At 43.6% G+C, this 26,703-nt stretch overlaps 1 protein-coding gene across 5 annotated transcripts in view; it reads right to left on the bottom strand.

Moving 5' to 3' along the window:
* The window catches only part of MGAT5 (alpha-1,6-mannosylglycoprotein 6-beta-N-acetylglucosaminyltransferase), a 335,238-nt gene that overhangs the window by 84,956 nt on the left and 223,579 nt on the right, over positions 1 to 26,703 (bottom strand). For all 5 annotated transcript variants that reach the window (XM_042994303.1, XM_042994306.1, XM_042994304.1 and 2 more), the window contains 2 exons: positions 23,208 to 23,341; positions 7,477 to 7,610 (listed from right to left, as the gene is read on the bottom strand). In XM_042994303.1, the coding sequence (XP_042850237.1) occupies positions 7,477 to 7,610; positions 23,208 to 23,341 (268 nt within the window). The remainder of the gene's footprint in view (positions 1 to 7,476; positions 7,611 to 23,207; positions 23,342 to 26,703) is intronic.

The raw sequence follows: 26,703 nt of genomic DNA, 5'->3' as shown, positions 1-26,703 counted from the left end.
GCCAGGCACTGTGCTGGGTAAAGCACCATTAGTGAGCTCTGCCCTCAAGGAGTTTAGAGTCTAACAAGGAGAGGCTGACAGAAAAAGAAATACATGATCACAAAGTGATTAACATTGTTTAAAAGGAAGGAAGAGGATGCTGTGATAGAGGTGGGGGGGATGACATCTGGTTGAGGGTGCATGTGATAGGGTGGCCCCTGGAGGCTAGGGCTAGGGCAAGCTAGAGCCGGCAGCAGCCAGCCCTTCCAGCCGGCAGCTGTGCCCCTCGGGGGGAAGGGAGCGGTGTGTGGGACTCCATGTAGCCAGAGCCTAGGGGAGCTGAGGGAGATGGTGGGTGCAGAGCAGACACGGCTTGCTTGCAGAGAACCTCACTAAACCATTTGACGGAGACTGCATTTCACCATAAATGTAAGGTGCTCTAAGTTTAAAATGAAGCCACTAGAGGGTTTTGAGAAGAGGAGTAATACAATGCCATTTATATTTTTAAAACAATCACTCTTGGAACGCCTGGGTGGCTCAGTCGGTTAAGCATCTGACTTTGTCTCAGGTTATGATCTCACAGTCATGAGTTCGAGCCCCGGGTCGGGCTCTGCGCTTACAGCTCAAAGCCTGGAGCCTGCTTTGGATTCTGTGTCTTCCTCTCTCTCTGCCCCTCCCCCACTTGCTCTCTGTCTCTCAAAAATATACATTAAAAAAATATATATATATATAAAATAATCACTTTGGCAGCTGCTGCTGCACAGAAAACAAAGTTAGAAAGCTAGGAAGTTAGGGACAGAGAACGCAAAGCTTGCATCACATTTCTAGACGGCCTAGTGCCCAATTTCATAGGCCTCTGGCTATGGGCCTATGTGTTGTCTTAGACCATGCTTTAGAACTACATGGTCATTGATGTTTAGATAAAAAGAAGCTTTCCAAATTCAGTGGGGACTAGATGAATTTGGCTGCTGCTGAGCAGGCTAGGGCTCAGGTAAGCCAGGCCCTGGGGGTCCAGAGCTAGTAATAATTTGAATTGCTCACAAAGGTCTATCACTTACTCTTTGCAAAACTGGCTGCAGGGCCGTCGCAGGCCTCCCTGTTTGTGTAGTGAGCAACCAGGAGCACTGTTTTACCTGTTACACCAGCCTCTGCCCAGGACGCCTGCTGTGCATGTTAGCCACTCATGCGAACCTTGCTTCCTGGCTTCTGAATCCTGCTCTCAACATGGAACCACCTTCCAGGGGAGGGACACAGGACAGATCCTCAAGCAAAGGAGGCATGTGCTCAAGAGGGGAGGTGAGAGACAGAGAGAGCCCTGATCCTGGTTCTGTACTTGTCACATCATGTGCTACAGGACCTTAGCCAAGTCCCTCCTCCTCCTTGAATCAGTTCCTCATCTATAAACCAAGATGGTGAAAGAGGGTTGCCGCTGTCTCACCATCTCATGAGGAATCGGGGAGTGCCTCCTTAAGTGATGGCTATGGAGGGCTCAGAGAAATGTTAACCCTGCACTAAGCTGAGATCCTCTTTCACCACCAAGGCGACAGTTATCCAATAAGCGGCAGACTGTGTGAAATGCCTGTTAAGAAATGCCGGGCTCAGGGACTGAGGCTTTGTCATGGAGTAACAGGGAATTTGGTAAATTGACACTTTGTTTTTCCATGTGCTGCTTACCCATCAGCCTCAATCATACAGAACATGATCAAGAGCCCCTGGAATAAGCTAAAAAGACATCTGATGAGATCCATGCCTAGGACGGTTAGCCAAATGTGTCCACCAAGAGAGACTTGGTTTACATGGGACATGGTGTAGTTTCAGGGTTGGAAAACTTCCTGTAATGTGTCAGATAATAAGTATTTTAGGCTTTGCTGGTCATAGAGTCTCTGTCACAGCTATACCACTCTGCCATTTGGGTGCAAAAGCAGCCATAGACAACAAACAGGTGTAGCTGTGCTCCAGTAAGACTTTATTTACAGAAATAGGTAGAGGCCCAGATTTGGCTAGAGAGCCAGAGGTTGCCAACCACTGACATAGTTTAAAAAAACTGGAAAGTGGGGGTTCAGTCAGTTAAGGGTCTGGCTCTTGAATTCAGCTCCGGTCGCGACCACACAGTTCAGGAGATCGAGCCACACGTTGGGCTCTGCACTGACAGTATGGAGCCTGCTTCGGATTCTCCCTCTCTCTCTCTCTGTCTGCCCCTCCCATGCTTGTGCCCTCTCTCTTTCTCTCTCTCAAAAGAAATAAATAAACATGAGAAAGTATTTATAAAAAATGGAATCTGAGTATCTTTGGACAGTCTTGTATTTACCTGTTCCTCACAGGCTCTATTCTCCATCTTATACTCCCATCAATTCCCTCTATGTCTTCTATCTGGCCCAGTAGTGCTATTCATAATATCACTGTGTGGACTCACTGTGTGCCAAACCCTGTTCCAAGCATTTTGCAAATATGAAGTCATTTAATCGCTATAGAAACCCTATTATCATCTGTCTGAGAAAAGAGGCCAAGTGAAGTTAAGAACTTGCTCCTGATCAAGCAGCTGATGAAAGAGGCAGAACTTGAACCCAGCGATCCGGCTCGAGCCTGTGTCCTTGACCACTACGCAATACGGCCCAGCAGGCACAGATGCTACAAAGCAGGACAGCAGATGACACCACGCCTCTCACTTCCTCTCAGGGCCCACAGCTTACCACAGGTTTACCCCATTCTAAAGGACCAGGTTCCACAAATGTGCTAGTGGGAAATGAGACTGGGTGGGTTGGGTGGATGGGGGGGGGGCGGGGAGGGTAGGTCACTGTAATCAGGTGCTAACAGTAGTGAGAAGTAGTGTGACAGCTGGCAGCCTGACAAATACAGCAGGAAAGCTAAAGGAAAGAGGAAAAAGGAATTATTTATTCACTGGTTGGCCAGCTAGTCAGGGCCAGGGACCTCACACAATCCCCAACACCCCCAAGGCCATGCTATCTGAAATGCATTTTCATCAACAGCACCTGGGTGCTTGTGAGAAACACCCCTGGGGCCCTGAAGGTCTGAGTCTGAACGGGCATTTTAACAAGATGCTGGGTGATTCATATGCAAGAGTACATCCCAGAAGCCCTGCTCTATGTGGTAGTGTTATCATACCCATTTCACAGACCAGGAACCTAAGGCTCAAAGCAGTTAATTACCTCACAAGCTGCGCTGGCTGGTTGTTCAGAGGCTGTGCTTATTCCCCTGAGGTGCTCAAAGCAAGACCTTTAAGACACTTACTTTCACAGCAATGATACATCGGTAAGTAATGAGAACACGAAGGTGGGATCACAACTATGTAAAATGCTGACCCTGCATCATCAATACAAGATTCAGTTAGGCTCAGGATACTATTTTTATTTATTTTTTATTTTTTTAATGTTTATTTATTTTTGAGACAGAGAGAGACAGAGCATGAATGGGGGAGGGTCAGAGAGAGAGGGAGACACAGAATCCGAAGCAGGCTCCAGGCTCTGAACTGTCTGCACAGAGCCCGACGCGGGGCTCGAACTCATGGACCATGAGATCATGACTTGAGCCAAAGTCGGATGCTTAACTGACTGAGCCACCCAGCGCCCCTCAGGATAGTATTTTTAAAGAAATATGGAAATAAATAATACAGCTAAGCAAGACAGCAATTAATATTAATTTCCACAATGTTTTAAATGTCTTATTTTTACAAAATCAACCAATTTTTCATTCCCTAATGACTTTGGTAATAGGATGTTGAGGGGCCTTGAATCTGGCCACCACACTGGGTAGACTTCTCTTCTAGGCACGTGTTAGTGGATGCCAGTGATCAGATTGATCAGTGGATGCCCCAGAGGAAGACATCAAGAACTCAGACCCATAGGTTCCTGGGCTAAGACAGATATCTGTACTTGGGATTAAGCTGTTAGCAGTCTCATGTGGTGCTAAGGGTCTTGGCTGCTTAGTGATGCTTCCTAAGTGGGTACCTTTGGCATTCTGGCAGCAAGGTCCCCTCCCACCTCTCTACTATGTACCGTAACATCAGGATAAGACCACAGGTCCGTCTGCCATCAATTTCAGGCAGAACTGGGGGGAGCTTAAGAGGTAGCCCACTCCTTCTTAGCCTCTATATTTAACAAATTATGTTTCTTCATAAGCATTTGCAACGCAGGGAAGACAAATATTTAGTAGCTATCCTACATATGACTCTAAGGAACAGAAACCCCTTAGGATACTGCAAGGGAACAGAGCGTGATAAAGGGATATATGATCTACAAAAAAAAAAAAAAAAAAAAAAGCTTTGAGGAACTCTGGCAGCTACTTTCTCTTTCTCTGCACATTGCATGGGTGGTTTCTGTCTGTTCTTCTTCCTTCCTGGCTCCTCCAGAGCACCCCACCTCTCTCAGGGTGGTACCTCTCCTCCCTGGGATTCTGTTCCATCATTCTCTCAACAGCATCCTGTTTCCAAATCGGTCCCACTTCCTAATTACTGCACTCTTGGGAAGCTTCTGCCTCAGCCTGATCACAACTCTGGACATGTCCTTTTGATTCCTGTCCGTGCGGCTCATGGTTCCCTCTTTTTTCCAATGCCAAGGGAAGAATCTCCTGGGTCCAGCTTGGCTTTCTGAGCCAGAATCATGGCTGCCAAACACCAGTGTGCTGGGCTGCCTTGGGTCAGAGGACAACCCACTGAGCCATTGAGCCAAGGGTGGAGGGGGCATGTGGTGGCATCCCCCACTCAAGTGTCCCAGCAGCTAGGCAGATTCCCTCAAAAGAGGGGAGGACATACAACAGGATTGAAGGCACAGCAGATATATTCAGAATTTCAGTGAGTCTTAGAATCTGAGGGAGAAGGAGGACATCCTGAGATGGTCGACTTCAAACATGTACCTGTCCACATCCCCCCCTAAAATCCTCAGCCTCCCAGGACACAGGTCACCCCTCTTCCCAAAGAGATTAGAAACAAAGGAGATTGGGTGGGGAGAGACTGGGCATGGATTAGGAAAAACAATATATAATACTTCCTGCAGGCTAAAGGCAGTGATGAATGCAACCCTGGAAATGTGGATGCACTAACATCACACTTAAGGTACATCTGTATTCTGTGCACACTCACTAGCCACTATGAGGACGGGGATGTCTTGTTAAAAGTAACAATTCTCACACACTGTATTGTGTTCAAAAGTTTGAGATGTCCTGAATTGATGTAAAAACCTCACCACATTTTTCATCTTTTGGGCCTTTTCTCATCCAAGAATACTGGGCAATAGGGGTGCCTGGGTGGCCTTCGATGGTTGAGCATCTGATTCTTGATTTCGGCTCAGGTCATAATCTCATAGTTCATGAGATCAAACCCTGTGACAGGTTCTGCACTGACAGCGTAGACCTGCTTGGGATTCTCTCTCCACCCCTCCCCGCTCCCACCCACCCACCCGCCTCCCTCCCTCCTCGCCCCCCTTCAAAATACATAAACATTAAAAAGAAAGAGCATTGGGCAATAATCTATAAAAGTGAAGTTAACATCCCAGATTTGAGGTATTCGAAGACTAATTTAGACACACTGCCACTCACCCATTTTTAATACTTGGATGACTCATAGTAAGAGGAAGGTTGGGTCATTTGTGGAGTTTCAGAAGGATTTCCAAATCATGCCACAAATCCCTTGGGCCAACACAGCTAACACTTCTGGGATTCTGACTGGCATCAACAAAATCATTCTTTTAGAGTCAAATATTCCTTTATCCCAAAAAAGGTGATCAAAAAGCTTTCAGAACCAATGTATTATTTTGTTTTTCTAGGGAAACTGAAAAACTGCCAGAGGCACCTAAAAGGAAGCTGCACTTGGTTCCAAAACAGAAGTGATATAATTGCAAGGTCAAGTTCACACAGACATGCAAACTATTTCCTTTGAGCAGGTGTGGAGGAGAGAAAGGAGTGACGCTTTTTTTTTAAAGAGCCCATGTCTTCCTAAACCCAGTGCCATGATTCACTCACTTCACAACTGAGCTGAGAATGACAACACCCAAAGTGTCCTTTTTAACCTCTTTGGCTGAAAGTCAGCTGAAAACTGCTGACACAGGGCAGGTTTTGATGCAAAGGAAGCAAAGATGTCTAAGTGCATGGGAACGTCTTAAATAACCATTTAGTCTTGCATGATTTTATTTTACTCAAGAGGAGAAAATGCGAAATAATGGATGTAAGAAATAAATCTTATTTACCAGCTCAGGTTTCTTAGCCTCAGCACTGCTGATATTTTGTGCCGGGTAATTCTGTTGTGGGGCTGTCCTGTGCCCTGTCAGCAGCATCCCTGACCTCTATCTCCCAGAAGCCAATGGCACCTCCCTCAGTCATGGCAACCAAAATGGTCTCCAGACACTGCCAAGTGTCCCTTGGGGGTGAAAGTGTCCCCCGATGAGGATCACAGTACTAAACTAAGGGAGAATTCTAGTTGTTTACAGCAAAGACAGTTACCTGGAATTAAATCAGTTTCCCTGGAAATAGGCTGATTTAACTGTCCCTTTGGTATCATTAGCATCAGAGAACTGAAGAGAGGACAGCAAGGCATTTCCTTTTCGGAACATGGGGTCAGAAAATCAACAGCAGGGAGTTCTTTACCCCATACACCACTTGTGCTCACTCAGTGGTCAGATTTCCAACTTCCTCAATACAAGAGACACAACAAGAGACCACAGTCCCTGATCATTCTGGAAAGTGATAGCTTTTATGTTTAGGAAGAGTCATGTTTTGAAGTTCTGGAGACTGTTGTGTCCTATACAAACATGTCCTCAATCAAAATTATGGCAGTGGCATACACAGGAAGACTTTGCATATAAAAAGGTTTGGAGGTCATGTCAACAGATCACACTCTCTCGTCCAGCTCCTCTCCTATTGTACCTCTCCCAGATGGACTCTGGAAATCATCCAGGAGGTCCCCAGGTCCAGTGATTTTGGAAAACCTGGCTCAGGCTATAGCCAAGGATGTGGCCTCGCCCGAGATCCCTCAGAGGAAAGTGCCTGTCGTCAGCCCTGGCAGGTGTTTTCCCTTCCTGGGTAGTTGGTGCTGCCCACAGCTAAGAGGGCATGAGAAGACCACTGCACTCCCCCAGGCAGAGAGCACTGCTCTAGCTTCACACACCATGTCCCAAAAGGCACAGGCAGAGTCACCTGGTACGGGAGCTCTCCGTGCAATGCCTTGCTCCAGAAAGATATCCAGCCCTTGCAGGGCCCTCGCTTTTAGAAGCAAGTACAGGATGTGAAAGAAGCTGTAACATGTCACTTCCAACAAAGAGTGGAGCGGTTTTCTGTGCAGCCACTGTGCAAACGAGCAGATACAGCCTTTATTAGATACCCACATGCTGAACCGCCAAATCCTTGCATAGTCTTGTTCACTTCTAAGCAGATCCCATTAAGCCCTGGGCACTTGGCTTGATTACTCCCTGGATCAAAGTTAAATTAAATTACCCAACAAGCTTCTTTTCAGAGGCAGAGAGAGAGACACACACACACAGACCGACTCACCTTCCAGAAGCTATCCACTTTGCCATACACAAGGGACTGGTTCTGCCTTTTGATTTCGTTAATGTGGTGGATATCGCTGGAGTTTAGATGCTGCTCAACCACAAATCCCAGAAAGCTGTTGTCTGGGGTATGAGCTGATGTGGAAAGGAAAGGACAGGGCAGTTAGGATTTAATCAGCAAGAAGAAGCAACAATCACAAATTTGAGATAAACCATCTTGCACATAATTAGATGTTTTCATTTTACCCTGTTCTATTTCTTAACCTGGGAAGGGGGAGGCAGGGGATTACCTACTCCCACATATTCCTAGCAGAACCTTCACATAAGAATTCTCTCCAGGATGGATTAACCTGCACCAAATCCTGCCTTTTTCTCCCGCCACCCCCGCCTATAAAATACATCTGTCTGAAAAGCATTCTGCTGTGTGCTCTCCTCCTTCCTATTTCCTTAGCACAAGGCCCGCTATCTCCTGACAGAAATGTTGCCTTCCTGGCTTTACCAACAAATGGCCAGAGCAGGGTTGAATCAAGGGTTCTCATAGGGGTGAGGCCACTGTTGGCAGCCCCATGCCATGTGATCTCATGCCAGCTGGGTAAAAAGGGAGCTGGGGGCCAAACCAATCAACGCCTCCCCTAAGAATTACTCACTAATGGGAGATGTCCTTATGGAACTACACTGAACAGATGGAGGGAATGAAGACAGAAAGAAAGGTGAAACTTACTGGGATGTAAGCCACCCTGAGAAGCCAACCACCACAAGGAGCAGTGTCTCGTCTACAAGACAGACTATCTTGGAAGAGCAAGGCATCTTCCTCTGGATCACTTTTCACATGAGTTCTCAAACTTCTCTAGTTCAACACTTGATCCAGTGGGGAAGCAACCCCACACCTCCCTCCAACACTGGTCTCTTGTGCCTATCATTTTAAGAGGAATTTCACTGGAAGGCAACAATCAGAAAACAATTCTCTGTAGTCGAAACAGAGACCCTCCTCTGCTACACATTCTGCCCAGAGAAATGTGTTTTTCAGGAAATGACCCTGCAGAGGCCCCATAATATTAAATAAAGCAACTGCTCTGCTTGATTCTGACCTGAATAGAGCGGCTATAAATACCCTAAATGGAGAGACACTTAATATTCAGGCAAATCCACACAATGCGGGGTACGTATGGCTTTGATCACACTCCTTCCCCAGGGAGGTGGTTAAGCACACGGAGCCGGTTGGCCCCCTTGTCTTACTCCGGTTTCCTCAGGCTGCAGGAGCTCTTTCCCAGGCAGGGGACCTGCACAGAAACCCTTTACAATGGGCAGGGGGAGGCCTGTGCAAAGACCTAGGAACCTAAAGCCCCAGGCCTCACTCTCCTCTGCCCCGCACACAGACGAATGAGGGAACGCCAGCGGAAAGCCGTGAACTGTGGACATGAACGAGCTGCGTAAATACTGTGTTATCACCATCTAGTCTCCCAGGCTTCTGCCTAATGGGGGTGACAGAATGAGGAGATAATAGGGTTGTGACTGGGGAGTTGTGTTCGGTCTGGCCAATCTGTTATTTCATTTCTGTGTTCTTGAACAAGTGCCCAGAGGCGACGGCAACGGCTGCAGTTGGCTGGAAAGTAAATGAGTGAATAAATTCTACTGTCAACAAGGGGCAATGGTTGCCTTTTCTTTCTCTTTGAGGAGCTGGTGGTGAGGGGCTTTGAAGGAGGATGAGGGTGGGGAAGAGAGCACAGCACATTCAAAAGGTCAGTAATGCAGCTTAAAACATTTCTTTGTGAAACTTCTAGCTGTCAAAATTCTGAAATAAAAACTGTCTAAACTTTGAGTCTGTGTTTTTTACCTTCAGAAAATGTATATGGTGACTAAACCTCCATGCTTTATGTAATCTTCTCTGAAATTCAGTTATCCAGTCCCTATATGGGCACTTCATTAAAAGGGTGAATTTTGAATCTATCATCTGAAACAACTCAAAAGGTGAAAAAATATAACATACTAAGGTAGAGTAAAAAATAAAATCATCAAAGCCCAAAAAAGAAAAGAATAACTCATACATGTATGTATTTTTGCGTCAAAAATTCCCATAGCTTATGGCTTAAACAGTGAGGGTGAGAGAGCCAACAACCTATTTAAAAAACTTGTGAGAAACAGTGGGCTCTTTACGACTGCTTTACGACTGTCATTTGGTACTAAATCAATTTTGACATTGTATGAACAATTACAGAGACATGCTCTTCTCTGAGTTTTCACGCCAACACTTTATTTTGACTCCTCTCTCTGGTCTGGAGGTGTTAGCTGGGGATGGGCGGCCTGTAAGCGCTGGTAAGGACCGTGGAGAAGACTCAAGGCTGCACCTATCAATGGCACGGCCACATTTCACTGGCGCTGGTCAGACCTCCCATGAATCTTCCCAGGGAACGCCGAACCTGCCACAGGACACCGGGCAAGGGGGCCAGGAGGGGTCATGCAGCTGCAACCTGCCTAGCCGGTGATTCAGAAGTAGCTACAGGCCCTGATGTGGCTCCCTTCCAAGGAGCTGGCCAGCAGCTGGGTACCTGCCTGGTGACATCGTCCCTGAGGGCCATGGTCTCAACACACATATTCCTAAAATCAGTTAATAATAAGTCAAAAGTCATCAAGAGAGACTGAAGCTCTCCGAAATGACCTTTCTGTGGAGATCCAACTTCATCCCAAGCTTTGTCTTTTGCTCTGCCTGAAGATGGGAATAGAGAATTTAGCTGTGGTAGGAGGGTTTCAAAGAGAAAGTATTTACATGTCAAGGTAAATTTTAAAAATTTCATCATAGGGGCACCGGGGTGGCTCAGTTGGTTGAGCATCCGACTTCAGCTCAGGTCATGATCTGGTTCGTGGGTTCGAGCCCCGCATTGGGCTCTGTGCTGTCAGCTCAGAGCCTGGAGCCTGCTTCAGATTCTGTGTCTCTCTCTCTCTCCGCCCCTCCCCTCCTCACACTCTATCTCTCTCACACTCTCTCTCTCTCACACACGCAAATAAATAAATGTTAAAAAAACTTTTCGTCATAAGTGGGATACAGGAAATCCTGCACTTTTGGAAATTACTCATCCCAGGTGGTGAACAAATGTGACTTTGTTTTAAATGGCTAAGATTTGAGTACTGTCTATGTGCGGTGTCCTGTGCTAAGTGCTTTACAGTGACTGTTTCATTTCATCTTCATGACAATCTTTTAACTTGTTTGTACACATGAGAAAATGGGGGGAGATACTTCAACTACCCAAGTCTGCACGCAAGGAAATTACACATTGGGATTCAGAGCCACACCAGCTGGTCTCAGAGCCCAAGCTCCTTAAAACATTTTAACATACAGCCTCGTGGTCCAAATATTTTATTTTCTGGGCTCTGTCTACAGTGGTAAACACGCTTCTGAGGAAAATAATGCTACAAGGTAGACCAAAATACACACGAAAAGACCCAAGGGGAAAAAATGTAGCTAAGATTACCCCAGTTTCTTGAGTGACTTATGCTACATATTTGTGGGACCAAGCTGATTTTTTACATGTGACAAACAGAAGGGGATTTGCTAAACATTAACAGTGGCCTTAAAATAACTCAGAACAAGTATTTTCTTTTTTTAAGAAAAGCATTATTTTAAGTACTTTGGAAACACCTATTTACAAATGATTACAAATCAGCCTGATGGGCTTCCTAAGCAGATCACAGCGATGATTTCTTCTAAGAACTATGGGAAGGTTAGCTTGATAATTCATTCAACAACAACCATTTTAGAGCACTCTGTAAAAAACCAGGTTAAATGCGAGGTGTTGAGAGACGACAACACCAAGAGGAGTCTCTGCCCTCACAGTTTGCCAACTACTTAATAAATGAGGCATTTATTCCTACCAAGCAATAATAAACAACATCCTCATTTCAAATTTAATTCAAGAATTTTATTTGGTCAGGGGCTCAGTTGGTTAAAGCACCCAACTCTTGATTTCAGCTCAAGTCATGATCTCCTGGTTTGTTAGTTTGAGCCCCACATTGGGCTTGGTGCTGAATCTGTTTGGGGAATCCGTTTGGGATTCTCTCTCTCTCCGCCCTTAGCCCACTTATGTGTGTGCGTGAGCACACTGTCTCTCAAATAAATAACCTTAAAAAAACTGTATTCAGTCAAATCGACCCTTCTTTCAGTGCCTACATCTCTTAAGTCTGTCTTTCCACCACTAAGTCCTAAGCACTTGCACTAAAATGTGCAAATATTCGTTTTAAAAGTTGCTGTGCTGGCCTTTAACCACAGCTGGTGCTTCCGCGTTGGGGACTCCCACACCAGCAGGTCGCCAAGGGCAGAAACTACAGACCCACCCTGGGCTCCTCCCTCAGCCCTTACCAAGTCCTGATGATGTTCACTTGCTCGAAAATCTCAACCCTCTTCCTCCTCTGCACCACTCTTAGTTCTGACCTTGATTCTTGTCAGGACTTCTGTAACAGGGAAGTTTTTTGTTTTGTTTTGTTTTGGCCTCGTCGAAATGACTATTTAGGTTTTCCTGATTATAACAGAGACATAGCCTCTGTGTAAAACTTTCTACTGTAAACCACAGAAAAAGATGTAAGAATAAAAGATGCCATCCATCACCTTACCACCTAGAAATAACTACCATTGGTGGATTTTTCCCCTATACTTATGACTTTTTTTATCCTAAAATCAAAACTGGATCTTACTCTTACTCACTTACAAATGCACCATAGGCATCTTTGTGGGTTAATACCCACAGCTCATCACTGATTGTTAAATTAGTATAGTATTTCAGGGCATGAACTCTTTCCATCAGCTGGGATGCCCCATGGTTCTGGTCTGCCAGATCGCTTTATAGAACCACACTTACCCCAAGTCATGCAATTCTGTTTTATTTAGGTGGTTGGAGTGCCGCCAGTCCTGACCCCTTGGCTGTCTCCATGCCCCATGCCTCCAAGGATAGACACATAATACAGAAGACTCTACGTGACTATGGCTCATTTTAAAAGATAGGTGTGTGATCCAAGTCCCACGTATCACAGCTGCTCCAAGACAAGTCAGCTACTTCAATCACCAAGCAGACATGGTGGAAGTCTAGAGCTGCAGATGTTATCTGTGTGCCCACGTGAGAATGAAGCCAGTGAATCCAGAGAAAGGCAAAGCCAAGAGAGGGAGAAAATAAAGATATCCTCCAAGCCCAAATCCAGCTCAACCTAAAGCTGGTTTCAACAATTCCCAGGGACAAGAGCCAACGAACCCTTGTGACCAAGTTGACAAGACAGAAATCCAGACTAATACATCCTACAAGATGTTTAGGATGTTTCCAACTTGAAATCAACTAGTATTGTAGATGATCACACTCTTGTAGCTCTTTATTTCTTTTTAGAGAGAGAGAGAGCACACACAAGCAAGCAGGACAGAGGGGGCAGAGCAGGAGAGAGGGAGAGAGGAATTTTAAGCAGGCTCTGCGCTCAGCATGGAGCCCAATGCGGGGCTCGATCCCACAACCCTGGGACCATGACCTGAGCCAAAATCAAGAGTTGGACACTCAACTGACCGAGCCACCCAGGCGTCCCTCGCTCTTCTAACTTCTGCAGTGGATTTCTGAGTGGTCTCTGTACCGTCAGCTTTGCCCTTCCTCCTTCCCTGCTCCCTGTTCCAATACATCATCTGTAATAACACAGTATTCTTTGCAACAATCATGTAACTGTGGCAGTTTCTGGCTAAAAATCTTCACCGCCTTCCAGATGAAGCACGGGCCAATCTACCTGTCATCCCAGCTTCATTTCAGGTCACCCTCTGATACTTCTGCTCTCTGATGACCTACTTGGGGTTTGCAATGCATGTTCTCCATCTTGTCTTGTGCTGGCACATGTCTGGTGTGTCTTTTACCTCCTCCTCCCTTGAAGGCTCAGCTCCCTCCACCTCCTAGTTGAGGGATTCCTTAACTTCCTGACACTGAGGTAAGTAGCCCTCCTCTTAGTCCAGGAAGACTTACAGCCCCGTTCACACGTTAATATCTCCCATGACAGATTGCATGCTCTTTGAGGCTGAACCATGTCTTATGCCGACTCCCAGAGCATAGTAGGAATTGAGCAAATATCTTTAGCACACACGACTAAGTCAACGGGGAATGCTTAATTAACTGGTGTGACAGACTCTTGTAGGTTGATCTACATTAACAAGCATCAGAGGTCATGCCTAAACTATTCCCAGCACCAGGCTCTTTGCACAAAAGTTCCAAAACTAAAGCCTGTTCTTCGTGGAATTAACCATTTGCCAAGGCGGCTTATCACTCTATTCCAGAACCTAGTTCATGCCTACTGACAGGTGTTCAATAAATATTTTTTTAATTGATAAACTAACCTATCTTTGAATCTAGGTCACAAAGTTGACGGTGGGAAGAAGGGAAACAAATGAGTGATGCAGAGTTGTAAAATTTTAATATCACAGGTTTCTAAGTACTATCAACTCATTCATCAGCAGCACATTTGTTGAGTACTCACTATGAGCCAGAAAACAACTTGGGCAGAATTGAGCATAGACCAGTGAATAAAACCAGCATAAATGAAGCTCCCTTTACTGAGCTTACATTCATTTGGGGACACAAAGAGTAAAATAATGCAATGTTACAGATAAAAAAAGAAAAACAATTGGTTTGGTGACCAGTATTGAAGTCTAGTTAATGATATGCTGAACACCTATGGATTTTCTTTTATGCATCAAAAAAAAAAAAAAAGTGCGGACTGATGAATAGAGAGAAGGGAGACATATGGATTGATAGGTCACAGAACAAGTAAAGAAAACTGTTAATTGTGGAGTCTAGGCCATGGGTTTCTTTTGTACACTTCTTTCACTCTTTTTGTATATTTGAAGACTTTGTTAACAAAGAGGGTAAGAATACTGACTGCCATTCAGAATGTTGGTGCAGATCCTGATGATGTAACTGGCATCATAGAAAAAACTTTACTGAAAAATGCAGTCACATCACCCCAGAAGTTACCTGCTTTTAAAAAAAACTACACAGCTAGTGATGTTATACTTCAAATTTTACCAAAACTGAATTTCTTCAAATGGTGGTGATGATGAGCTCAGAGAGAGAAAGAAAGAAAGAAAGAGAGAGAGAGAGCGAGAGAGAGGGAGAGAGAGGAGAGGTCAGGATGCAAGCTAGGGAAACTATTATGTACAGCTGGGCTGAAATGATGGGCACCTGAACTGTTGACAAAGGCACAGGAGAGCAAATTTCTCAAGTGTCAAAAAGCAATTTAGGAGGGAATGGACTCCTCAGAAGAACATCGCTCCTGAAGGCTGAGACTCAGACAAAGGAACTGTAAGCCTGATGCTATCACTCACCGGTCTGCACAGAAATAAAAGACAAGAGTCCTCCTGATCGAAGTCAAAGGCCAAAAGGCAGTTTGAATCACAAACAACTCCTTGGCTTGTCAGGCCCTAAAAATAAAATTGTATATGGAAGCAACTGATCTCAGCTGAAGCCAACAGGTTTATCATTTGCAAGAAGGGAAAGTGGCTCATTTCTTTAAGTCCTGTTTTGTCAGGCAGAATTTTTTGGTCTACAAGCCACTATTTCAACTGGATCATGCAAATAAACGTGACCGTGAGCCCCAAATTCTGGGAGAAATTCAGAGTTAGAATGTCAACGACAAGAAGAGTACGAAATGAACTCTGGAAATCCCAACCACATGAACAAATTCCATGGGAAGAAAAGAGAGCAACTCGAAGCCACTGGCCCTAAGAAACTTTTGTAAGGTTTTTTTTTTTTTTTTTTTTTTTTTTTTAACCTATTTTGGAGGGGGAGGTATCACTGGCATGCAATGTTACATTAGTTTCAGGTGTACAATGCAGTTTCAACAGAGAAGCTTCTGTAATTTTAAGTTTGTATAACACATCTCACTCTTCCTTACCTTGTTGCATGGACTAAAACGGAACAGGCAATATTGTTCAATTTAATTTAACTCAATTACTATTTTATAAATGCCTACCAGAAGCCAGGATTCTTCAAGGTATTGGGAGTTTCAGCAATGAACCAAACAGACAAAAAGCTCTATTATATGTCTCAGATTCCAGGGCAGGGAAAAAAAAAAAAAAAAAAAAGTGAAGCATAAATGTTGCCTGGTAATACATGGAAAATAAAGCAGGGAAGGGGCACAGGAAATGGGGCGAAAAAGAAGTTGTATTTAAAAGAGGGGGACTCAGGGTTGGTCTTACTGCAGTGACATTTGAGTTAAAAACCTCAAGAAAGAGACATAGAAGTCTAAGGGAAGAATGTTCAGAAGATGGAATAGCTAATCCAAGGGTCCAGGGGTAGAAGCGTGCCTGGCCCACCTAAGGCACAGGGTAGGGGGCTACAGAGCAGTGAGGAAGAAGACATGGAGTAAGAGACAAGGCCAGACAGGTACTGGTGCCTTGAGGCCACTGGGATGACTGGTCTTTCCCTACAGTAAGATGCCATGTCTTTGTGAGCATCTTGGTGTCATGATCTAACTTATGTTTTCATTAGTGCCATTCTGTAGTTGGGGAAAATGGGAGTCTTTTTATTCTTCATTCAACAATTATTTATCACCAGTGATGTTTACCACTTTAGGTATGGAGGACTGAGCAGTGAGTATGCTTATGGGGCTCACAAGGTAGGAATTGGGGCTGGAACACAGGTGCAAGAATCGTAGAGCAGCAGTGCCTGGCTCAGGGAGAGAAGGTTTTCTGGAGGACAGGATGCTTCCCTGAAGGATAAGCAAGGGTGTATGTGTTGGGGGTAAGGGCTAGGGGCTTCCAGACCCAGGAACACACACGCAATGTGCATGTCAGAGAAAACGTGAAACCCTGGAAGATGCATAAAAGCCAAGAGGAGGTGAACAGCATGAGACAGGCCAGATGGTGTAAAGAAAGGAGAGGGGTGGAGGTGAAATGGGAAGGCTCTCAACTAATGCCTCCAGAATCCCAGCCTCCTCTTCACTTAACTCCATGACAGCTCCCTGTCTTTTCTGCCCCAAACTTCTACATGTATGGAGAAATGCTGAATACTCCCCAGCCCTGACTGCAAGTGCACAATGTGAGCACCCAGAAGCCAAATTGGTGTCTTCAGATTGTGAATGACAGCCGAAATGTTGCAGGCTCTCAAAACATTAATTCACTAATTAATTAAAAATAAACCAATACAAACGGATTTTGTGTAGGGAACAGAAAATGTTCTCTGATGGTGACATGAACGGTGAGGTTGTTCAGCGGACAGTTGGATGTTACTGAAATTTTCCAATGATGGGATGTCTGGGACAAACTTGCCTGAGACTGGGGGTGAGGAATCTGGTCATCACTGCTATTTCTACTTTCAGCTATCATCTCCAGGGAAGGGGAGGAAGAAACACAACTCAGATAAAGATGTTTCACCACTGATGATGTTTTTACATAAGTCAGATGAAGCTGTGGAAGAGGGTGTCATGCAGGTAATGACAGCTATCCAAGTACGGGTAACTCCAGGTATAAGTCGTCAACTTCAGGGCTTTATTTTCTCTTGGAAATGGGACGGGAAAATGGCTTGCATTCATTTACTGAGGTACAATACACCTTGTCGGGAACTGATAAAAATAAAAGACAGCCTTTAGGAGTTTAGAAAAAGCAGTATGTACCTTAGAGCACAGACTGCTGACTGAAATAATGCCTAAATATAGGGTCAAGCCAAGTCCCTGTCAAGCCCAGAGAAAGTAGTTAATTTTCAACAAGAAACAACAAAAGTTTCCCCAAATAGGTACAAATTAGGAGCTAGTCACTTGATGGACTATAAAACAGCCTTGGAAATTGTGATTTTAAAAGCAGAACCTTGAAAAATATTATGATCTCTTAAGTGAAGGGGGAAAAAAGGAGATACAGAATTTCATTATGTATTTAAAACTACGTAAAAATATACCTACGAAAAATAAAATAATGCTTATATTAGGGTATGGGGGGCCTTTTTCCATCAGGGGAGGCCTTTTCTGTTTTTGAAATTGGGTTACCTTTGTCTTCAATTTAACTGGGATGATAGGGGAAGTCTTTTAAATAGACTCTTCAAGGAAAAAAAAATACAGTTTTGCTCTCAGAGTGATTTGAAGGAAGCAAGAGTGGGGAGGCATCTGGGGGGGCATCTTCAGAGACCAGCGGGCTGTGAGGGGGACTGGGGCCAGCATCCAGGGAGGGGTACGGAGGTGGAGAGAGAAGGGCATAGGGAGGGCACTGTAGTCTCTGATCAGGAATAGCCGAAACCAAGTTGAGCTCTCAAGATCTCACTGTGGGGCAAGAGATGGCCTTAGTGCCCAGCCCACAGGCCACCTGGAGCGTGGACAAGAGGTGAGTGCAAGCACGAGGGGCCCGCCGTGAGGGAGGAACCACCAGACTTTGCAGCTTCTTGGAAAAAATCATCACTCAGTACATGTAGCTGAAAGGACTCAGTGTTGTCTGACCACTCAGTTGGTCCGTGTAGAAGCCACTCAGGGAGGCGTCCAGAATGGTCTTTGATGACACGCACAAAAATGCCCTAATGCAAACCGAATACACAAAGAGAACAGTTTCCATGAAATTCTGAGATCTGGGGCAAACAAGAAAAATCAGGTTTTTCAACTTGTAAAAACTCCACCAATTTAGGGAGGAGATGAGTTAGAGCAGAAATAGAAGCTGCTTTAAAGCAAGACGTGTGCTCTGAATGTTTAAAAGCAAAAGCGCTCTGGTCAGGACAACCTCAGGTCACTGATCCTCCAGACGTGTCAGCAATGGTGACTTTTCTTTTTTTATCCTCCTCTGGGTCCTTTCTGACCAGCTTCCCCAGCCTCCCTCTGCACTCCACATGTGCCCGAACACTGCTAAATCTGGTCACACAACAGCCGGACTGGAAAGACAACAGACTTCTACAAGTGCAACACTATTTCTGCGGAGCCACACTTTCCATTTTGCAACTTACCAGCAGAGCACCATCTAGTGCACCTGTAATACATGTGCAGATTTATACCTCAACTACACAATGCCTACTATCGACCCACACAGTAAACGCTAGTAAATTTGTCGCATTAAAAAAAATTAACAATACATAAATATAACTTGACACTTCCTCATGTTCAAAGCAACAGTCTTCCCCTTCAGACCACTCAAATAGCCACATTTATCCGGAAGGTGAGGGAATGGATTCTGTGGGGATGACTATGGTAGACCGGATCCACCCTTTTGACACATGGAAAGAATGGGACCCCCTCTTGAGGAGGCACTCGAGTTCTCTGTGGGCAGGCTTTGGGAGTCACTGTTTTGTGTCACTTCTCCAGCCCAGACACATCACAACATGATAAAGGTCTCAAACTGCTTAATTTCCTTCTTCATGTCCCTATTTCCTCCATTTAAGACAGTGTCATCCATGAGAAAGCTTGCCATCAACCTGTAATGTGATGGCTGAAGCAACCACAGACGACTCCTGCCTTGCTCCACTGTCTCTTCAGGACTACCAAAATGATTATATTTTTAAGTTTATTAAAAAAAATTTTTAATGTTTATTTTTGAGAGAGAGACAGACAGAGCATGAGTGGGGGAGGGGCAGAGAGAAAGGGAGACACAATTTGAAGCAGGCTCCAGGCTCTGAGCTGTGAGCACCGAGTCCAACATGGGGCTCAAACTTGTGAACCATGAGATCATGACCTGAGCTAAAGTCGGACACTTAACCGACTAAGCCACCCAAACACCCGCTGATTTTTTTTAAAGTTTATTTATTTTGAGAGAAATAGAGAGAGTGCAGGCAGGGGAAGGGCAGAAGGAGAGGCAGAGAGGGAATCCAAGCAGGCTCTGTGCTCTCAGTGCAGAGCTGGATACAGGGCTCAACCTGAGCTGAAATCAAGAGTCAGACACTTAACTGACTTGACTGAGCCACCCAGGTGCCCCCAAAATGCTGATTTTCCAATTCTTTATTCCTTTGGCATTTATTAGCTGTGATTTCTTCATGATTAACAATTTTCTTTCATCAGCTCTTTGATTATCTTCAAGTACAATTTGTCCTAGAAAGGCAGCATCAAAGTTGGATTCTTTCCCTTTATTTTACAGAGTACTGAAGTGGTGCCCTGGCAACTTTGAAAGGGGGACAGATTGATTTTGTGGGTTTTCTTGTTTGGAGGATCATCCTGGACTCATGGAGTATCTGTCACCGGTTTGACTGCAGTCCTCTGTAGCTGTTCTTTGTGATTCTCAAACTACCCCATCTTTGACTCTGCCATCGTTCTGACTCCATCCCAGTTTCCTTGCTTTCTGGCATGTCGACATGTCCCATTATGAAAGCTTCCCGCGCTAGACCTGGGGTCAGCTATTTATCTGAGTACGAGGTTCCTTGTAGTGGGAAAGGTATTTAAGGGTTCCCAGTCTGAGCACCAAGGATATTCCATACTACTGGGTTGTCTTTACTCTTGATCCTTTTCAAAGTACAGAACTAGGAAATGTTTCCTTCTTAAAGATAAAGAATGAGTTTATATTGATACTTCCTACTTAAGCTGAAGATTATACAGTCTTTACTTAAATTCTTTAAATATTCCCCCTGATCTCATATCCTGAAAATTGCGGCTCTTAGAGTATACCTGCAAAGGTTTCAAATATCAATTTAAGTATTTCCCATTATGAATGTATGGACCAAAGACTGAGCTTTAAAAGTCACTCCTGAAGTAATTATTTTCTCTGTGTGGGACACTCACACTCATCTGATAGAACACTGGGCCTGTTTCATGTTTTCAATCTGTTTTCAGTTTTTAGTGAATGATTTTTTTTTAATTACATAAAACATTTACATGGTTGCAAAGTCAAAATAAGGTACATTAAAAAAAATCTACTTTCTATCCCTGATCCTGCACACCTTTCCTCCAAGGGAAGTCATTTTCATCGGCTTGTTATTTATCCTTGCATAATTTCCTTCAAAAGTACAGGCAAATCCATACACACTAATGTACGCACACACTGCCTTCTTAGACAGAAGGGAACAGGTTGAGAAGCTGCCTTGCATTTTGGTTTTATCACATAAAGTATCCCAGTCATCTCCCCAGACAGTGGGGACTGCCCTCACTGGTTTTTTTTTTTTTTTTTTTAAGTTTATTTATTTATTTATTTTGAGAAAGAGGGTGAGAGTGTAAGCAGGGGTGGGGCAGAGAGAGGGAGAGAGGGGATCCCAAGCAGGCTCTTCACTGTCAACGCAGAGTTGGATGCAGGGCTCAAAATCATGAACCGTGAAATCATGACCTGAGCCAAAATCAAGAATCAGATGCTTGACCGACTGAGCCACCCTGGCGCCCCATCTGCCCTCAGTTCTCTTTACAGTTTCACATTGCTTCCCTCTATCAGTGGACCATGTCATTCACTCAGTCCCCTATTAAAAACATCTGGGTTATTTCCAGTCTTTGCCTATTACAAATAGTGCCACAATAAATGACCTATGCACACACCATTTTTAATTTTTGCTCACTTATCTCTGGGATAGACTCTTAGATATGACCTGCTCAGTCAAAGGAAAGATGTATTGGTAGTTTTGCTAAATTGTGACAACTACAGTCCCCCAGTTAGTACCATGCTCACTAGCAGGGCGGGAAAAGACGGACCCTCACCACTGGAATAGCTATGCTGCCAACTTTTGGATTCTGGACAACCTGATCCTTGGGACATGGTGTCTTGGTGAAGTTAAAATATGCATTTCTCTTTATGATGAGTGAGGGTAATGTGTTTTCAAATGTTTGGAGCAATAAGCTTCTTTTTCCTCTAAACAAGTAATGGCCTTTGTCCATTTTCCAATTGCATCACACCACTTTTTCTTCAGTTTTTAGAAGCTCTTTATATATTAAAGAATACAACCCTCCAAGATAGAATTTGCTTATGTTTTTGCCCCACAGGTTCTTTTTACTTTTTTTTTCAAAGGTCATCAAATGTATCCGTTTTCCCCGATTCCTGCTGAATTCTGAGTCACTTAGGAAATTCATCCCCTTCCCAGGTAAATGGGAATTAATCTATGTTTTCATTTTAATTTTAAGCAGTGAATTCCTTTCAACTCAGTCAACCAACATTGCTGAAATCCTCCATTCACGGAGAATAAAACAGGTAGTTAGGACTCTGAATTTCAACATTGTAAAAGAGAACTTTATACTTTCTGGAACACTTCCTATTTCTATTTCCTGGATACGGGCAACACCATCTTGTGGAGGGCATACACATAGCATATCATTCAGGCAAGTCTGGCCATTTTAGATACAACTAACATTTGATTTGATGAAAATCACTGGATCACATCTTATGTTATTCTGTACCACCTCATCCCAGCCCCTCAAAGTTACACAACAAAGTCAAACCAAAGGCTAACTCCAATCATGCCTTACTGTACTGGCCAGCCATCTGACATCCAACATGCCATATATTAGTTTATCCCCTAAACTGTGCTCCAGGACAGGCTGCAATAGCAGGATGATCTAACTCCAGGGACAATTATCATGTTCACCATGCATGTAACATGCTCTCACAAATCCTTCCGGGCTAAAGAAAATGCTTGGCCATGAGCTGATTTTTAAATCACCGTCTCCCAATTGCCATAACCCTTCTTAACTCTTCGGTCTCACACCTCACATTGCAAGCATGAGTCCAATGTGTTCTTCGTGATGTTTAGTGAAACTGAGAAAAAGGTCATCTTCAGGTGACTGCAGACAAAGGGGAGGGGCAACCACACAGGGAAAAACTAGGCCACGGGTCCCTTGGGTCTTAGCAAAGCAAAGAGATTCACAGATCAGATGCTAACTCCAGGATGAAAATCTCTGGATTAAAATCATTCTGATAATTTTGGAAAATGTGAATTCTCCACTCTGAGCATCCAAATGAACTGATGTTTCACTCACGTGACCTTTCATTTCTAGAATAGGACTTCATCTCATCACCAAGGTATGCGGACTTCAACCATAAACTTATTTTTGGCATGATCACTATCAAATTTGGGATTTTCCTCCACAGTCCTCAGCTAATTAAAAATGTAATGAGGCTAGAGGTGATAAATTGATAGCAGCAGTAAAAAATGGTAAAAGTGGGAAAGGAACAATACAGAAACAGAAAAACGCAGATACCTACTGCTGGGGTCAGTTAGGACATCATTTTTTAGGTGTCCATTTAACACCTCCTAAAATTATCACCGCTCTTGGCAACAATGACACCTTGTGAGCAAGAGAAAGTGAGATTTCATTGTGGGGCCTGTACTTAAGAAGCTGATTAAGTATGAAACTGAGCTTAAAATAGTTTCACTTAAAAAAAGAAAAAGCTGACTTTTTTTCTTTATAAGGTTTGATGCTTAAATAATTAAGACTTATTTTTTTGGAAAGTGTATCTACACGAAAGACCTCATTCCTCATCAGTAATTAAGGGGACCCTATGCAGCACCAAGTGGAATGAACTGTGTTTAGTGGCTGCCAGTCCAGAGTCCACGCGAAGTACTTTCTCAAATGGTTTCCAGTGATACTTCATGTTGAACATTTTTTTCCTCTAGAAAATTTCTAAGGCTTTTCACAAAATGCTCACACGACCTTTCAATTCCAATTAAACAAACAAACAAAAAAAACAACAACAAAAAAAAACCCAGTTACTCCCAAGGGAAAGACTCCACAGCACACATTCCTACAGCTAAGAGCCCTGGGAAATCATAACCCAAAATACATGGCCATCTAGTTTCTTTTCCCATTTGTCTTCGGTGGCATTCTGAAAAGCCGAGGTAAGGCATGAATACTCACGGAACATGGTATAAAACTGCTGTGGGTTCAGATTCCATTTGCCCCAGGGCGTCTTGTGGCCTTTAGACTGGGCATAGTTAGCATGGTTGAACTCTGGCTCCGTGCCAAATGAGTCCAGGACTCGGAGCATGCACCTAAAAGGAAAAAGCAATGTGGATAAAACTACAACCTTGACCCCGAAGTTCCGAAGTTAAAAGTTCTAACCCCTCCTGCAGGGACAGCCAAAAATGGACAAACACTTTTTAATTGTTTTTAATGTTTATTTATTTTTGAGAAAGAGAAATAGTGCCTGTGTGTTGGGGGGAGAGGCAGAGAGAAAGAGAGGAGACAGGGTCTCAAGTAGGTTTCACAACGACAGCAGAGAGCCCAATGTTGGGCTGGAACTCACAAACCATGAGATCGTGACCTGAGCTGAAATTGGGCACTTAACCGACTGAGCCCATGGGGTGGCCTAGTAAATACTTTTAATCAGAAACCCTACTGGGCAGGCAGTGACAGACTCCAGAATACATATACCAAACATCGCCATGTGTGACTTCTGAGCCCAAACCATTACAAGCAGATCCCATCTGCTTCAGGTTAGCGGACTAGTTACAGAAGATTGCTCAGATACCAGCAAAATAAAAAGTCCCATGATAGCTGGCATTGTAGACTGCCATGGTCCCTACTGTACCCCTAGCTAAGGCTGAGCATATCATGGTACCTAATAAGCAGTTGTTGAAGAAACAAAGAATTACCATTTTTAGAAGTGGCTTTGGTCTGAATATTTGTGTCCCTCCACCCAAATTCTTATGTTGAAATCCTAGTCCCCAAAGGTGATGGTACTGGTAGGTGGGGCTCTGGGGGTGATTAGGTCATGAAGGTGGAGCCCTCATGAATGGGATCTGTTCTTAAAAGAGATCCCAAAGAGTTCCCCTGTCCCTTCCAGCAGTTGAGGACACAGCAAGAAGTCTGAGATGTGGATGAAGGAGAGCCTCACTCAACTACGCCAGCACCCTGATCTTGGACTTCAGCTTCCAGAACCGTGAGCAATAAATGTTATTTCTAAGCCACTCAGACTGTGGCATTTTGTTACAACAGCCCAGACAGACTAAGAGAGAAGTTTTAGTCTCCAGAAAGCACGTGGCATACCTTATCTCTTTCAACAGTCACTTATCATTTTCATCAATTAATAAGAGTATTTAATTTTAGGTAGAATTTAGAATCTCACTCAATAGGCAGTGTTGATTACAAGTATTTAACGGTAACAGAACATTACCCTTTTCTTCTAGAGCCTGAAGAAGTGAAATTGAAGATGTTTCATTGGCTTTTTCAGCAAAGTGTTCAAATTTGGTCAGCCCAATCTGCTCTACCACTTACTGTAAGATCTTTATGTCAAAAAAATTTTTAAAGCAGTATTTTGTGACATGAAAATTAGACAAAATTCAATTTTCAGTGTTCAAAAATGAAGTTTTCTTTGAACATAGCCATGCCTAATTGTTTACCTATGGTCTATGACTACTTTTACTCACTAACAGTTAACTTCAGTAGTTGCCACAGAGACCATGTGGCCAGCAAAGCCTAAAATATTTACTACATGGCCCTTTACAGAAAGAGCCTACCGATCACTGCTTTAGAGTACTCAGAGAGTGACCAATCCCAATCCCAAGAAAGGAATTGATGCTGAAACAATTTACTGAATTTGCTTACATTCATTTCATTACTGATTCTCAAAACATTAATGTAAATTTAGCTTGTGCCTGGCCAATAAAAATAGCTCTGTTTTCTGTGGTTATACATCCGCAAAACTTCTGGATGGCTATTAATGGACCAATAAACATAAAAGCAAATAAATTTTAAAACCCACATTTTAGAATCAGATAATAGCAAGTGAGTTCTAAGTATCAGATTCCGTTTATTTCTTCCTTTTCTCACTATTATGAAGGCATTCTCTCAACTTTTTTTTTCTTTTACATCACTGTGTGGTTCAGAAAAATAAAATGCAAATATCAGATTGGATTTTCCAGAAAAATCAAGAGTAGACTGCCACTTTAGTGTGAGAATTTTCTCATCAGAGATCACCACCATTTGTTTAGACAAGGAAGGGAGGAAAAGGAAGAGGGCAGAAGGAAATACAAGCCGACCATACAAAATGTTTCCTTATTTTTGATTCCTGTGTGGCTCTCAAGGAACATGCTACCATTACACTGACAATTTTCACAATATCACAAAGAACGCATCTTCAGCCTGGCAGCCAAGAAGTGGACAGAAATGGAAGCCCACAGTACAGGAAAAAGAAAGCTAGGGACCCAAGAACTGACCACTGTGTGTTTTCCCCATTCTCTGAATAGCTCGGGAACTTCCTTTACTCTTAATAAAAGATTCCCATTCCTTAACTTACATATTTTTTAATATAAAAACTTTTATGTAAAAAAAAAAAAAAAAAAAAAAAGAAAGAAAAGAAAGGACACTTGGGTGGCTCAGTTGGTTAAGCATCCAACTATTGATTTCAGCTCCAATCATGATCTTATGGTTTATGAGATCAAGCCCTGCATTGGGCTCTGCACTGACAGCATGGAGCCTACTTGGGATTCTCTCTCTCCCCCTCCCACAAGCTCCATCACACATGCTCGCTTTCTCTCTCTCTCTCTCAAAATAAACATTAAAAAATTTATATAAAAATCCCTTTTTAAAATTTAAACTTCTAACATTAATTAACCCTTTAACTTATTTTTTTAAATAAAATACAAAAGCCACTGGTTGAAACCAGTGCATTTTCTTCTGTGAAAGATGGCATCATTCAGAAAACAGCAGGGATGACAGTGCTTGCTCTGTAGAAGATCGTTGGAGAAGAGTAGGACACAGAGGGACACACACTGACAGATGGAGCTGCTCAGCTCCTGTCGAAGGGCCAGGGCTGGGACTCACAGATTACAGTGCTCTGTGCAGGCACAGTGGGGAGGAACAGGTCACCCTTATCATGAGAAACCTTTGTCTTGAAGGCTTTGGCTACTTCTACTCATTTGCAATCGACTCTAGCAGAGTATATTCCTCTCTAGCTTTGGCTTGTTATTTTAACTTTGTGTTTTATTGGTTTTATTGTGAATTTGGATCATTAAGATGAACCCTGATGAGTAAAGAGGACTGGTAGGAGCCTAATGCCTGCAAGCCCAGACTTAGACACAGTGCTATTGATGTTTGGCTTCTTCCCAGCAGAAAACCATAGAATGAATGATTGAATGTCTGAGAAACTGGTAATTCTACATCCTTATACTTAAGCTTTGATTTGGGAATCATCCATTTTTTTTAGCTGACCTGGGTTTGTTTCATAAACCAGAGGCAGGGGAATGATCTCTGTGTACGGCAGAGAAGCTTTAACATTATAGTTTTCCTTCTTCGATCACATTCTACAGCTGTGTGTTTGGAACTGGGTTTGTGCTGTTAATATTTATGTAGTTCCTCTAATGCCTTTTGTGTGTTTGAAGCATCAGGAACAGCCCGATGACTTAAAAAGATA

Source organism: Panthera tigris, chromosome C1 (genome assembly GCF_018350195.1).
Source record: "Panthera tigris isolate Pti1 chromosome C1, P.tigris_Pti1_mat1.1, whole genome shotgun sequence".
Lineage (NCBI taxonomy): Eukaryota > Metazoa > Chordata > Mammalia > Carnivora > Felidae > Panthera > Panthera tigris.
The sequence above is the reverse complement of the archived record's forward strand: the minus strand, read 5'-3'. Positions and strand labels throughout refer to the sequence as shown.